We start from the raw sequence: 16,274 nt of genomic DNA, 5'->3' as shown, positions 1-16,274 counted from the left end.
TTGTCAATTAACTCTCTTGCGAACTTCTACAGTTTAAAATTACACCCTCCTTACTAAGGTGTAATTGAGTATTTTCTTGGCTGTTTCCTGCATTTATGAGGTTATTTAAACAACTCATTAGCACATCAAGAACACCATGCATGCTAATTATCTTTCAAATTCTTATTTAATATTTTGACTTGATTTACATAACTCTCACTTCTACTGTAAAAAGAAAACAGGAGCCTGCACAGTCCATTTACTAATCCTATTGTTCTGGGAACACAATTCTAAACTTTTGCTTAGCAGTGATTTGGGATTTCATACTTCCTTCTTCTCACAAACAAAGTGATTAACACTAAGCTTGCTCTAAGTCACAGAGAGCCCAAACTTGCAGCTAACACCAGTGCAGTTACTTAGAGAGCTCCGGGGGGGAGGGAGGGAGGGAGAGCACGGAAGTTTAGTAACTTGCAACAAGACTATTTCATGCCTGTACAGTGAGACTTGCACTAGAGGGCCAAAGAGGCAGCAGCTGCCTGTCTGAAGTGTGGCCGCTCTGGGACTGCTCCCAGGGTGTGCACTGTGCTTTGGTCCTTGCAAGGGGGTCTGGTGTTGGCTGGAGCAGGCGGGGGAGGGTTTGGGAAGCGAAGAGGGGGTTGTGTATAGAGATGGGTCGGGTTTTCTTGTTACCTGTGTGGGGGAAACAATAGCAGGTGAAACTACTGTGGGTGAGTTGGTGCTTCTGTGCCCATTGGCTTCGGGGAGGAGGAGAGGCAGGGGATCGTGTTTCACTGACACCACCACCACGGAGGCAGCGGCAGTAGCAGCGTCCAGGGGCTCGGCGGGACGGAGGCAGAGTCTTTTGGGGGACGAGGAGGGGCCGCAAGCATCCCCCCCGGCCGCAGCCGCCCCAGTGTACACCGCCTCGTAGAGGGAGCGCTTGGCCGGGGTCACAGCGGCCGCTTCTGCCTTCACGTGGGGGACGTCGCTGTCTTTGGGGAGGATGTAGGTGTTGGCTGGGGCGGGCGGGGGCCGGTGCCGGTGCCCGCCGTTGAGGATGGCCTGGGCGGCGGTGTAGCAGCCCCCTGCCGCCCCGGCGGGGTGCGGGTGGTGCCCGCCCAGCTTGGTGCCGATGCCGGCGATGCTGTTGAGGGTGGCGATGGAGACGGCGCCGATGCAGTGGTTGGTGTAGGTCTTGGAGAGCTTGGCCGCCTTGGAGAGCATCTGCATGCGGGTGCCCAGCAGGTTCTTGCCGATGGCCTTGTTCTCGTACCAGGTGACATCGCCCTCGCTGCAGTGGTCCCGCGGCCGCTGGAAGAAGGCCTTGCAGAGCGGGTTGCGCTTGGCCAGGTACTTGACGAAGCTGGAGTAGGGGCAAAACTCGGTGCCCGTCTCGTACATGCGGGGCAGGTTCTCCTCGTCGCTGCTCTCCGCCCGCTTCTTGCTCCAAGAGGAGGAGCGCGACTTGTGGTAGGGCCCCAGGGACTTGAAGTAGACGAACTTGCGGCCGTCCTCGTCCATGGCCAGCCCGAAGGAGTCCTCCTCCAGCTCGCGCTGGTTCTCGCGGCCCCGCGTGCAAAAGTACATGCAGGTCTCGAACCAGACCTTGTTGAGCAGCCCGAAGGGGCTCTGCGTGCTGAACACGCTGCAGGTGTACAGCTTGCGAAGGTCCGCCCGCGTGATGGCTTGTTTCTGCACCACCGGCCCCGCGCCCTGCTCCTCCAGCTTGCGGATCACCGCCGCCAGCGTCAGGTTGGCGGCGCGCAGCTCCGGGTCCTTGGTCAGGTCCAGGGTGCGGCAGTAGGGCGGCTCGTTGAGGTAGCGGTTGAGGGAGCTGCGGATGCTGATGAGCGAGGATTTGGAGTAGAGCTGGCCGCTCTTGGAGCGGGCCTCGGCGTAGAAGGAGCGCAGCACCCGGCACAGCGCCCCCTTGTCCATGGTCTCGAAGTCCGGGCTCTGGGACTTCTCGCTCAGGTACTCCCGGAAGATGCGCACCGCGTAGCGGGTGGCCAGCCGGGTGTTCTCGCTCAGCCGGGCCCGCTCGGGGCGCTGCAGCAGCAGGTCGGTCTCCGGGTCCGAGTCCTCCGCGCCCCGGGCGCTAGCGGGGACTGGGGCGCCCCCAACTGCTGCTGCCCCGATGCCGCCGCCACAGCCGCCTCCAAGGCGGCCGCCACCGCCGCCGCAAGAGGAGTCCAGCCCGCCGCTGCCCCGGTCCATACTGATCATAAGGACCGGCTCAGGCTCCAGCGGCTCCTCCTCGCCGTCCCACTCCAGCCCCATTTCCTCCTCCTCCTCCTCTTCCTCGTCCAGTAGCAGGAGCCCCCCATCGGCGCCGTCCTCCTCGTCCCCCGTTATCTGCACCTCCTGGATCTCATCGTCGTCCTCCCCGTCCTCGTCCTCCCCCGCGCTGCAGTAGTGGTGGGGGCGGTGGGTGCCGCCGCGGCCCGGCGGCCGGTCCCCCCCATTGTTCTCCCCGCCGCCGCTGCCGGTGTTCCAGTCGCCGCCGCTGCCAGGCATTCTCGCCATATTGCCGTCTCCCTGCCAGTCCTCGGGCAGGGCGCATGCGCTATATTGGACCGCAGCGCTGGAGAGCTTTTGTGTTTAATGACCTTCAGCTACCGGGAGGCAAAGCTGGGTTCTTAAAGGGGCCGCGCGCTCCCAGCGGCGGCGGGGGCTGCCGCGCGGCTGGAGAGGGAAGGGAGAGCGCGGCGGGGGGAGGGCGGCGAGGCATGCGGCGGTGCGCGGTAGGGGGGGACGCCAGCGGAGCGAGCGCCGGCCTCAGCACCCAGGCTGCGGGAGCTACTTACCCTCACTCCCTGCCGGCCAGCCCGCGGGCTCTAAGTGATGCCTGGAGAGCAGCACAGCGCCCCCCCCGCCCCTCATCGCCCCGGGATCTAGCCCCGTGCTGGGCGCTGGAGCAGCCTCTCGAGCGGGTAAGGAAGGGAGAGCGCGGGGCAGCCCGTTCCCCCCCGGCCCCGCGAGAGCCGCAGCAGGTGAGCCACGGGGGCAGGCATCGCACACGGGCGCCTCGGCTCCTCCCTGCCTCGCCGCTCTACCAAGCCCCCAGCAGCAGCGTGTAACTCACTCTCGGACTCCGGCGGGAGTGAAACTTCGTGTCATCACTTCAGCCTGGCTCCCCCTTGCCCTCGGTGCCGCTTCGGACCAGGCTCGGGTTCCTTGACACTACAGCGGCCGGGGAGCAGAGACCCGGCTGTATAAGCAGTAGGTACAGGTCCCGCTCAAAGTCCTTTCCTAGACCGATCTGCTCTCCCCCCACTGCTAGCTAAAAACCGACTCGCAGCCTTGCTGTGGAGGGCTTTGCAAACAGCCCGCTTGTTTCCTGCCTTGTTGTTAAGAAACCAGCAAGTAGCACAGGAAGCCGCCGGGGCTAGGAAAACCCACACAACACTCCGCAGGCAACGAGGCAGTCCAGATCTATCCGGACCGCGGGGACAGGCAGCTGCACATACGCAAAGCACCGCGCTAGCCTTGCGGAGCACAGGCACCAACATTTTCCTAGGCTACAGCTTTGCAAAAAGCCTTAAACTTATTTTTAGCTTCATCATTTTCAAACTAGATCCCACAGTGGCAAAATCCAACAGTTTGGTACCCTCTAAGCAGCCCCGAGTCATGCTCCGTTTCCCATTTCTATCATTCGTTTCCTTCTGATAAGTTTGTGAAATCTTCAGAATGTCATCTCCGTGTTATTCTGATCATTTTTCTCCCTTCCTCTCACTTTTTCCCTACATTGTAAGCTTTCAAAAACTTAGTCAAAGCAGCACGAAAACATACGCAGCGTCTTCCTTTTACAAACACCCCCCCCCCAAACAATATAGAAAGGAAGTGATCAGAAACTTTAAACACCATCACTACTTAATATCACAAATCTGGATAGATTAATTGAGGTTTACTCGGTGCTTTTGCTCCTCCCCTATCCTCCTCACTGACCAAAAATACCCTTCCCCCACCCTTTTCTGTAGTTGGTGTATTTTCAACTAGAACAAAGGTGGGAAGGAATCATGTGAAGACACAGACCAGTCAGAACAAGTACCAGAATACCCCAGATATGATTCATAGTTAAAAGGGGAGTCTGTGGATATTGTGATCCACAAAAGGTGATGGAAAGTTATAAAAACAAAATTCACTTGGGGAATGTCAATAATAAGGGGTTGGTTGTAGAGCAATTTTGTTAAACCGGATCACCTCTTTCCAAGATGGCACAAATGTCAGAAAGAACCCATAACACATTTTAACTCTAATAATAATTTTCATTTGTTTTAAAATGCCCACCTCAGTTTATTTGCAAGAATCTATCACCCTGTTAGCTTACCACTAATAATCCTCTCTTTTATAAACAGGTAATGTCTGGAGCCATGGTAGGGGGCAGTTTATATGGAGTTCAGTTCTGCAGTACAATGATCCATAAAAACTATGGATGAATAATACAAAGCTAGTCTAAGAGGCAAAATTTGAAGGGGGGAGTGCACATTCTTTAGTAATCTTATTGGAGCATGTGAAAGAATGATAGCAATCCTATCTCTCTTGAGAAGAAGGACTCTGCTTCTATCTATATATGGCTCACCTATAAGTAACTACAGTATAAAGTGTGATCATATTTTGACAAGGGACTTGGTAAAAGCAGGATCTGGGGGGTTCTACATGTAGTGTGTCAATTTCCAGATCAGAAGTTCTGAGTTTACAGGTGTGTGTTTTTGTTTGTTTGTTTTTAAACCTACAGCTTTGAAAGCCAAGATGGTGTTTTGTGTGTGCTTCACCACCAGAAATATTCAGTAGGCCAAATGATGCTTCCAATTACAGTTGTGCATGTGTATTGCCTTCACTTGGGCTGCATAGATAAAACAGAGAGCATAATTTGAACAAAATGGAGATCCTATTGCAGGGCTACCTGTCTCACTTAGTTAACAGTTCTGTTGATCAGTCACACACAAAAAAATCCAATTTTTTCTTATGCTGCCATATTTTTGCAGTAATGAGAGGAAAAGTTAAAATAAATAAAAACCATCAGAGAAACTGAATACTCAGGAGAAAGCAGAACTGCCTAATAAAGTTTTGCCATTTTTGGTCACTTTTTAGACTACAAATTCACTTTTACAGCCTTTTTAGCCTTGGTTCTATTTCACTGCATGTAACACATACATTTATATTAGAAAATTACTGTGGGATGAGCCCCCTCCCCCCCAAAAAAATTACCATTATTATATTCTCTGAACAGAATTCTTTATGCTCAATGGAAAGCTGCTTTTCAGACCACCCTCCCAAAATAAAAAAAAATTAATTATTTGCACCTCCACTAACAGGTTAGTTACACCCATGTATGGCACAGTTCAGTTTATATTTCATCAGTAAGAATTTTCTAACTCCATTCAGCTAAATATTTGTAGGCAAAGCTTGATATTTCTCACTATACTATGAAGTTCAAATATGGTAGCATGTTCCTGATATAGATTCAGATTCAATACAAATTTAAGTTCCTCCTCCACTCCACCGCTAGTACTGTGAGAGTTTTGTTGGCTGTTGAACAGTTTGCGGCTATTTTTTGTCAGACAGGTGATTTCTTGATATAGTTTTATAAATTGAAATATTTGCCCTAAGCTGCTACTGTGGGCGGTCATTACACCTGAAATCAATCTTAATTGCAAAATTGATGGTTGGTGATTAAAGCGGGTATACTCATCTGTAGGAAATTCTTTAATGCTGAGAACTAAGGACTTTTACTCTTTAAGCCTTCTAGAACAATTTTCAGTTTAAGTAATCCATATGAGTCACAGACCAGACAGCCAGTTATTTTACACAAGGCTAAGCTTCAGTTCCATATAGCCACTCGAGGAGGAACACATACATGAAGCTTGCCCAAGCGATAGCACTCTTTCTGCTGCACTAAAATTATTAACGGTAATTGCAATAGAGACAAATTAGTATGTAGAATTGATGTAAAAATTTTAGAACAGCTTAGACAAATTTGAAATAAGCACAACATGATGCTACAGAAAAAAAGCTTAACTACCATGCCCAAAATATAATTGAAAGGAATATTGTGTTACACCAGAGTAATTACACAGGAGTCAAAGAAGTTACTGTGCTTACACTAATGTAACAGAGCAGAGTATTAAAGGCAGTCATCATATAGGGAGATTTTTTTTTACTATCCAAATAATCTCCTGATACAAATAACTTTCTATCATCTGCTATTTGCAGCCCAGTCCTGAGCCAGAATCTACGAGACTGTACACGGAGGAGGACTTTAAGTCAGAACAGACATTTACAAAGCTGAGAGACTATGCTGTGGATAAGACCTGAAAGACACAAATGAGAAATTCTTCACCTTCGAAAAAGTCAATCTCAAGGGCTAGTGATCTGTGAGTGTCCTAGAGTTTATTTTTAAATGTAATTCCCATATGTGCTAAAAACAATTAGCTAATTAACAACTGACTTCCATTTTTAAAAATTGTTCCTTTTATTGTATAGGAGGATCACAGTAAACATGAACGCATGTATCTAAAAAAATTCAGTACCCCTGAGGGCAAAAGGAAGTAAAACTTATTTTTAAAATTTAAAAAAAGAAAAGCCATCAGCTTGACAGCTTCTATGTCTGGGTGTTCTTTCAATCATTGATTCCTGATTACAGGAAATCTACAACGTTGAGAGACCTGGAGTTGCATGTGGAGTCAAGTACATAATGAGTAAGTAAGTAAAAGAACTTTGAGTGAGGTTGGAGAGGAGAAAGGACACACCGGGCAACCTTAATATAAACATCACTATATATTCTAGACACCTCAAACAAACAGGAGGGAATTTAGAGAACAAAAATAGTTTACAATGGATTGTAATTGGGGAGAAATTAACAGTTCATCTTGAATATGAGGTAAGAAGTCTTCCTGGAGGTGAGACTTAGCCTGCACAGGTGTATCCCAAAAGAACTGGAAGCCCTATTGCTCAAGACATTTAAAACTAGATTGGACTGTAGAGAATAATTCTACATTGCCCAACCCCCTTTGCCAAAGTCATCTAATTCTAACTGTCATGGTATTACTTAAACCATGATCAACACATCTACTCCACCTTCCATGGAGCTCAAAACCCCAGTTCTGCAATGAGCACTGAACATTGTAGGACTGGGGCCTATTCTAACATAAGCCCTGTGCACACTGATAAAATAATGTATATTCCAAGCAGTATTAAACACATTTTAACTAACAGGATGTTAAACACCAAGTAACACTATCAACGTACCTGCCCCATTGATGTTCACCACTGGCCTCAGTTTCCCTTTTTTCCCCCAATGCCCTTAAGTATTCATATGCCACAGAACTAGTATTCCAAATTGAGAAGTATTCCAAATTGCTGTAATAAATCAGTCTTGCTCCTGTCCCGATCCCTCTGCACAGGCAGCTCACCAGTTCCACAGTTCTTCCCCAGGCAGCTATCCTTTTGAAGGCTGCTGTGAAAAGCCCCACACCAGATCTTTCCAGTTCCTAATCTCCTTCAACCTGAACTCAGTCACCGGTCCCCATTATTCTTCCTGGTCATGCGTCCCTTCTAGTCAGGTGCTTCATGGGGATTTCCCCCAAGAGCTAAAAATACCCAGAAGTCCATCCTTAAAAGGCCAAGTGGTGTAATGGACATGCTAAGCCTATTTGAGCCCTCCGTAGTGGGCAGAGCCCAGAAGGGGATTCCATTTATGAAAACACCAACATTTTCCCCCTTAACAGAGGCTAGGGAGAAACAGAACACAAGGGTCACCTAAGTGGCTTGTGGAAATGAAGAGTGGGGGTTAGGAGATCAGTGTTCAGAATGAGGGATTTGGAAGGGGTCATTGAGAAGACACCCACTATTACCAAAAAAAAGGGTGCCATCGAATACCACCCAGAGGAATTCTGCCCAGAAGTGCGATCCAACAAGTGTAAGGGGTTAGGTCCCTCCTGCTGCACTGAGAAATGGCTGTTTGGGGAAGTGCTAAAATGACCCTATTTAATCCTTGAGAAGAAGTGGGTTCCTCCCAGAAAAAAACAAATGATCATCCCTGAAGGGAAGGAAGAGGTTGCAAAAAACACAAAAACAAAACAAGGATCAACTACTTATGGGGGACAAATAATGCAAAAACAGAGATGGGAGTGAGGTTACAGAGTAAAAACAAGGAATTCAGAGGACACTGAACAAAGAACCACAATGCCCACCACTCAGAGAACAAGTCCTAGGAGTCAGTGGATGCCACTCAGTCGACCCAGAGAAACTCTGCTTGAATATATGAACAAACAGGTGACAGGAAATAGGCCCCCCAGTCCCAGATAATCCACCTCCTTGTCTAGCTTCCTCTTCCTGGATTAATGGGAGGTCATCTTGGACAATGCTAGAAGCAGAGTGATGAAGTCTCTGGACTTTGTGGGACCACAGATAGGATGTACATAAATAAAAAGGGGTGAGGGGATATGCAGCAAAACTTTAATAAAAGATTGTGGAAGAGGCAGAAAAGGGCCTGCAAACTGGCCCACTGTGGGTATGTATACTCCAGAGTCTCCCTCTGACTGCAAAAAGGCCAAGTGTTGAGGACTTCATGAACCATACCAAAAACACATCCATGGTCACAGCTCCACGGAACAGCCACCAACCCATATTCCTGGCAGGCTATGGAACTAAGGTGAAATGCAAGCTGGCTCACCATGGAGCCTCTCCTTTGGAAGGTAGTAAAAGGTCCGGTCACTAGGCATCTGGGTGGGGTAGGAGGGTGAGGAAATGGATGGTATGGAACACGACTACATGCATAGAGTGGTTTAGGAGGCATGGTTCATTGACAGACTGTCTGGATGTCATTAAGCCAGCTCTGATAGTGCGCTGGAGGGAGCCAGTGGAACAGGCACAATGTGATGTGTTTACGCAGTAGAGCAGTGGCTTTCAAACTTTTTTTCTGGAGACCCAGGAAATGAGGGAAATCCCGTGACCCAACGGAGCTGGGGATGAGGGGCTTGGAGTGTGGGAGGGGGCTCTGGGCTGGGGCAGCGGGTTGGGGTGCAGGAGGGGATCAGGGCTCTGGACTGAGGGTGCAGGCTCTGGGGTGGGGCCAGGCATGAAGGGTTTGGGGTGCAGGAAGGGGCTCTGAGTTTGAGGGGGGACTCAGGGTTGGGGCAGGGGGTTGTGGCACGGACTTACCTCTGGCAGCTCCCGGTCAGCGGAGCAGCTGAGGTGCAGAGGCACTGCGTCCTGGAAGCAGCCAGCAGCAGGTCTGGCTCCTAGGCGGGAGGTGGGAGCAGCACGCAGAGCCCTGTGCCCCCCCACCTAGGAGGCCCACTTCTGGAGCACAGCGCGGTGTCGGAACAGGTAGGGACTAGCCTACCTTAGCTGGGCAACACCACCGACAGGATTTAACAGCCCGGTCAGCAGTGCTGACCAGAGCTACTGTGACCCGTGCCTTCCATTCTGTGACCCAGTGCTGAGTCGCGATCCACAGTTTGAAAACCACTGGTCTACACATTTAACATGGAGAGAGTTAAAAAAAAAAAAAAAAAAAAAAGGACCTTTTGATGCTCCTATTTTCAGCTGCAAAAGAAGGGGATGCATTTTTGCTCCCAAAAAATACAGAAGAGCAATGCTCTCAGGTCTCTTGAGCCATTTGAAGTAATGTTTTATTGGTGCATTCCCATTTATAGAAGTTTTAGCAGCTTTTTCAGAAGTTGTTTGAGGTTACTATGGAATGCATTATTATTTAATGTTTAAGTAAATATTAATGTTTCAGCTTATATTTTTCTTTGATTCTGTGATGTTGACTGCAATTTAAAACAGCTAGCTGGTTTCTAGTATATGATAAGGGTTTGTTTAGTGTAGTAATTGTAAAGTGGTTGTCTTTGTTTTGTAGTGCACTTTAGGAGTTCCTTTTGTGGTGTCATTGTTGTGAGGAGCGCACCACTAAGTAGGGTTGCCAGCTTTCTAGTCACACAAAACCAAACACCCTAGCCCCGCCCTTTCCCCAAGCCCACACCCCTGCCCTGCCCCAAGGCCCCGCCCCCATTGACTATATTTCCCCTCCCTCAGTGGCTCGCTCTCCCCCACCCTCACTCACTTTCACTGGGCTGGGGTTGGGGTGGGGTGAGGGCTCTAACTAGGGGTGTGTGGGCTCCAGGGTGGGGCCAGAACTGAGGGGCTCAGGGTGCAGGAGGGGGCTCCCGCTGGGGATGAGGGGTTTGGGGTGCAGGAGGGGGCTCCAGGCTGAGGGATTTGGAATGTGGGAGGGGGCTGCGGGTTGAGGCAGGGGATTGGGGTGCAGGAGTACAGGCTCTGGGCTGGGGGTGCAGGCAGGGGCTCCAGGCTGGGGGGGTGGGGCTGAGGGATTCGGAGTGCAGGAGGGGACTGAGGATTGAGACAGGGGGTTGGGGTGCAGGAGGGGGTGCAGTCTCTGGGGTGGGGCCAGGGTTGAGGTGTTTGGGGTGCAGGAGGGGGCTCAGGGCTGGGGGTTAGGGCTCGTGGTTGGGGTGCGGGCTTACCTCGGGCAGCTCCCAGTTAGCAGTGCATTGAGGCTAAGGCAAGCTTCCTGCCTGTCCTGGCACCACGCTGGGCCCTGGAAGTGTCCAGCAGCAGGTTCAGGTCCAGGTCCTGGGGCGGGGGAGGGCAGGAGGCACCGCGCGCTGCTCTTGCCCACAGGCGCGCACACACACACACACACAGCGCAGCCAATGGGAGTGCAGAGCCCTGTGCATGCTCCCCCTCCCCCCGCCTAGGAGCCGGACCTGCTAGCCACTTCGGGGGCACAGTGCGGTGCCAGGAAAGGTAGGTACTAGCCTTCCTTAGCCCTGCAGCACTGCCAACCAGACTTTTAACGGCCCCGTCAGCGGTGCCGACTGGAGCCGCCAGGGTCCCTTTTCAACCGGGCATTCCAGGCAAAAGCCAGACACCTGGCAACTCTACCACTAAGTGTCTGTCTATCTGGGTAAAAACGGTGGGTTTTTCCAATCAAATTGGAATTAGAAAAGGTACAGAAAAGAGCAACAAATAATTAGGAATATGGAACAGCTTTCATATGAGGAGAGATTAATAAGACTGGGACTTTTCAACTTGGAAAAGAGAGGACTAAGGGGGGGGGGAATATGATAGAGGTCTATAAAATCATGACTGGTGTGGAAAAAGTAAATAAGGAAGTGTTATTTACTCCTTCTCATAATACAAGAGCTAGAGGTCACCAAATGAAATTAATAGGCAGCAGGTTTAAAACAAACAAAAGGAAGTATTTTCCCCACACACACACACACCGCAGAGTCAATCTGTGGAACACTTTGCCAGAGGATGTTGTGAAGGCCAAGACTATAACAGGCTTAAAAAAAAAAAAAAAAAAAAAAACAGATAAGTTCCTGGAGGATAGGTCCATCAATGGCTATTAGCCAGGATGGGCAGGGATGGTGTCCCTACCCTCGGTTTGCCAGAAGCTGGGAATGGATCGCTTGATTATTACCTGTTCTGTTCATTCTCTCTGGGGCACCCAGCATTGGCCACTGTTGGAAGACAAGATAGTGGGCTAAATGGACTTTTGATCTGACCCAGTATGGCTGTTCCATTCTTAAAGTTCTTTAACTTGATTGAAAACCCCTCCTCACATTTCTGTAGACACATTTTAACCCTTTTAAAATTGGATCCGCTCAGATGATACACAAAACATATTGTCCTTAAAAATTGCTGTAGCTTCCCTCAGACTGATTTAGCAAAGAAAATGCAGATATGACTGACACTCAAATACAATTATTTAGTTTCTTTTTTCTGTCTTAGCTTCATTTGGTATTGTTTTGGCAAAGCAGGTTTATACAATTCCTGCACCTACATCTGCTCTTGGCCAATTCAAGAAGTTTTCTGGCATCATAATAATGGAATGACATAATTAATATTGCCTTTTCACTGCAATGTCAGATATATAAATCTCTAGTTATGCTGTAAGATTTATACACACAAACTATATTAGTAGAATATGCACCAAGGATTACGCTAGGATATAAAGTTTATCCTTTGAAGGGGGAAGAAAAAAAAAAAAAAAAAAAAGCATAGCCCCTTATTGAGCGAGAATAAACTGCATATCCTTCCTGTTGTCTACGATATATTTTATTCATATCTCTAAAAGTTTTAGACTATTAGTGTGTTTGGCACTATATTAATGGGAATGAAAATGAGCAGAATTGTTTATGTGCCATGACAATTTGGTTTGGCTGATACTTGAGAGGGACTAGGACATGATGTTGGTGTATATAACTATTCATGTGAAGTCTGTGGTGAGATCTGGTCAGAATTTCAGTGCTTGAGGTTTAAAAGGCAGAGGCCAGGATGTAAGACAGAGCTTAAGGCATGTAGGCTGCAGCTGAAATATATTCTATATTATTTAGGTTAAAGGCTCAAGACAGTAAAAAAACTGAAACAGTTCTACATTTTTAAGTAAAGAAAGCAAAGAGTGCGCGCGAAAGAGAGTGCACGCATGCGTGTACTTCTGCTAAAAGCAGAAGAAAAGGAAGACTTGCTGATTGTTGCAAGTGTATTTTGTTGGGCATATGGTATGTTTAAAAAAGGATAGTAAAGTATATTTAATATGCAACCCTGTTCAGACATCCGTTTCATCACCACTAAGCTGCCCCTTGTTTTAGTTAGCTGCTTGCTTATCAGAGTGAAAGATTAAGGGCCTGATCCAAAGCCCATCAAAATCAGTGGGAGTGGGGTATTTTCCCATTTGAACATCACAATTTAGGGTCCTTTCCTGATAAAAATAAATTAAAAAAAAAAAAAAAAAAAAAAAGACAAATTATTCTGTCTTGCCAGACTGTCTCAGAGCCATCATTTTGTGCATTCCAGGGCTGAAATTGTTATAGAATTATTTGATAGAGGAGTCCTTGGTTCTTAGGACTTCTGAGCTTTGTTAAAACAAGCAAACAAAAAAAAACAAGGTCACAATTAAAATGTACAAGTGCACAATCTCTCCATGAGCAGCCTTGGAAAATGGTTATCAAGTTATTTCAAATATTTTTCTCCAAGTTAATGTGGCAGTTACCCCTTTGTGGAGCTGTTCCTACAATTTAGCTTATTTATTTGTGTACTGTCAGTTTCTTTCTTTCAGAATGGTGTCAAAGCACCCACTGCACAGAAAAACAAGTTGCAAAAATCAAAGCCCCAGTGTATCAGGATACAAAAGTGTGAAATCCAGGCCCATTGCTTTCCATTCTGGCTTTAATGATCATAAAAACCTGCTCTAGGGCCCGACTAATCTGCCAGAAAATTATTATTGAGCCCTGGTAACTCAGTTATATGTGAAGACTTAATGTTGTTTCTTGTGCCAACTGAATGTTCTACACCAACCTCATGTGGTGTCCTGCACCTGGCTGAGAAATATGAGGCATTATACTGTATAGGAAAGGAAGTCTATTAATTCCCAGGCAGCTGTAAACAATTTAACCACCTCTGTCCCAACAACCTGACATTTTATATCAGTCTGGTTTTCCAAATTTAAGTAAAGTTTCCCAGGGAATGGATGGTTTGGCAAATTCATAAAATGACAGATAAAAACCTTTGTTCACTGGTATGAATGCAGCCCATGCCGCAACATCCATGACAGCGCTGCCAATCCTTGAGTCTCACAATTTTGTGTGTTTCTCTTAAAGCTCCATATGCTGGAATCAAGAGATTGCATGAAAATTTTTAACTTTACTTTTGTTTAAATTGAAGCTTCTAGCTCTCATGGTTGCAGAGACAAGCTTGAAAATGTGAAGTGAGTGCACCCTAAAGGCAAAGAAAAAGAACCCACATTTAAAAAAAAAAAAAAAAAAAAACACACCCCTCATGATTTTTAAGCTAGTCTCATGATTTTTGAATGCTTGGGGTTGGTAATGCTGTGGTCAAAGGATACGAGGCCAGTATGAAATAAGTTGTTAGTTTGGGCCTATTTCCTAATGGATAGGTCCCGACATCTTGGCAACTTTGACGACAGTCTCAGAAAAGGGGTCAAAGACTGAGAATGAACTGCTTTTGGCATCAAAAGGTTCAGGACCAGATTTTCAAGAGTGCCTAGCCCCAATTAGTGGATGCTAAGACCTCTGTATCCGATACTCTCATTTTGGCACCTAAATGAAGTGGCCAGTTTTTCCACAAAGACTCATCGCCCAGTAGTTCCCAGTTTTTTTCCAATGGGATCTAAGAGTTAGTGGGTGCAAAGCTCATTTGAAAACCTGGACCTCAGTCATTTAGGCATCTTGGCAGAACAGCATGAGAACACTTGCAGAGATTTACCTATTTCTGTCTTAGTACTTGTATCTAGTACTATTCACCTGGTTACCTTTATTAAACTCTATTTTGCAATATTTTTTGTAATAATGACGGTATGCTTCTGCCCATCTCTAGAGCTAGCATTGCACGTCCTCAGTTCTCTTTTTTGGCTTCTGTAGTTTTAATTAAAACCTCAAAAAACTTATTTTATTTCTTCTCAGGGAGGCCTATTTGATATTGAGATCTTCAAAAAGTTTGTTTTAAAAATAAAAAAACCCCTCTAAATCCAACAGTGTCTGAATGTTTATGGAATCTTAGTAATACGCATAGCACAGAGATAGAATTACATAAAAGACTCCCTTAAAAGACCAGGATTATTTTGGAATGATTTAGAGATAGGCAAAACTCTTGCATCTCAAAATAGGGGCTAGCTTGAGTTTGTTCATCTCTCCTTCCCAAATGAGCTTGTCAGAGCCAAGAGAGTTAGGGTTTGTTTTTTAAATAGCTGCTTGACTCCTACTGAATTGTTCTGATTAAGTCAAGGGAGAAGGCACCTCACTACACCACTGAATATACCAGGGAAAACCCTAACATTCCTTTGAGGTAATTAGTAATTAACATTCCATTGGCAGCAAATCAATTTTCACATGCACTTCCTAGCTTTAGTCACATCTGAAATAATACAAGAAGAGAATTCTCATACCATATTTTGGGTCAAACAAGGAAGCGGTGCACATCTCATGAGCAAGCTTGTTCTTTATGGTTTTTGTAATCATCCCCACCTGATGGGGTTGCTGAAGTGCTGTAGCACACTATCCCTTTTTAGTACTTAGAGTGCCAAGTGTACCACAACTCAGAGGCACCTCAGTTGCTATGTCAAATAGGTTCTGTCATCTGGTGGGTCCCAATAAGCATTCTGAAACATGACTTGACTAGGGCTGGAGAAAAGGTTGCCATTAGCTTAGTTTCCCCTCTTAGTTCATTTCTGCCCTAGAGGTACTTGGGTATCTTGCAGGTCCCCTGGCCAGGGCTAAGGACTGCCCAACATATTCTTTGTGGCCCCTTCATGTTGCTGTTCCGCTTTTACACAGCTCCACATCTAGGTCGGGAGCAGCTTTTCTAGCTCCTTACCCACTGGCTCTCAAAAGATAACTACCTTCAAATACCACGCTGCCTCAGCGAATCACTCTTGACCAACTGTCGTCCCAACTGCCAAAGAACGTTTTCCTTTTCAGCCAACCTATGACTGTTCAGCAGATTCATCACAGCTCACTCTTGTACAGTATTTTTCGTGCACATCATTTTCTTCCAGCATGCATGCATTTTTTTTTTATTTAATTTATTTTATTTATGCCACTATTTCAGCAAGTACAGAGGGGTTCATTGCTAGATAATCACATTATCAACATGGCAGAACTACATAGGCAACTCTCATATTCAAGAGGAAAAAAATGCTTTTTATAAAGGAATGAGCAGTCATTGCTCAAGGCACTAGTTGGAACAGATCAATAACGGCTCTCCTTCACGCTGCAAAATACATTTATAAAAGGCCTATATGGGGCAGCGGGTGGATGTTACCTTTTTCTATGGTCTCACCATGAACACAAAGTTTGTGGCGTATCTCTCAAAATCCAAGGACAGAGAGCATTACCTCACTCCACTGTGCCTCTAACAAGCCAGCCAATTGTACAATCTTATTTTGTCATACTTTAAATTTTAGCACAGGTATTCTGAACTGAACTGGACACCACACTTGTAGGCAGAGGACTGCTATATCTAGAGCAGGCTAACTTGTTTTCTATTAAAAAGTGTCAACCAAAAAATCATTTAAAACAACTTTTAAAAAACTGGGGGGGGGGGGGAATTATATTTAATTTTTAGTTTCAAAATCATGGGGAAATGTCCACTTTTTCCTCACTGTTTTTAGTTTCCTCCTCCTGCCCCCCCCTTCACACTGGAAAATGTGATACAAGTTACAAGTGAGAGAAAGTAACACTCTTCTTCTCTTACTTTTCAACTGGAAAGAAGGGAAAAGTGGTGGTAGGGGAAAACATTTTCGG

At 46.7% G+C, this 16,274-nt stretch overlaps 1 protein-coding gene across 2 annotated transcripts in view; it reads right to left on the bottom strand.

Annotated features, from left to right (window-relative positions):
• KCTD1 (potassium channel tetramerization domain containing 1) overlaps positions 1 to 2,505 on the bottom strand; it is a 79,712-nt gene extending 77,207 nt beyond the window's left edge. Inside the window, exons 1-2 of one of the 2 annotated variants that reach the window (XM_065399688.1) lie at positions 2,181 to 2,505; positions 670 to 2,108 (exon numbers count right to left, since the gene is read on the bottom strand). In XM_065399688.1, the coding sequence (XP_065255760.1) occupies positions 670 to 2,108; positions 2,181 to 2,505 (1,764 nt within the window). Of the gene's footprint in view, positions 1 to 669 lie in introns of both variants that reach the window. The other variant, XM_065399687.1, reaches the window with a different exon arrangement.
• Positions 2,506 to 16,274: the final 13,769 nt, after the last annotated feature.

Source organism: Emys orbicularis, chromosome 2, assembly GCF_028017835.1.
Source record: "Emys orbicularis isolate rEmyOrb1 chromosome 2, rEmyOrb1.hap1, whole genome shotgun sequence".
NCBI lineage: Eukaryota > Metazoa > Chordata > Testudines > Emydidae > Emys > Emys orbicularis.
This window is presented reverse-complemented; position numbering and strand designations above follow the sequence as displayed.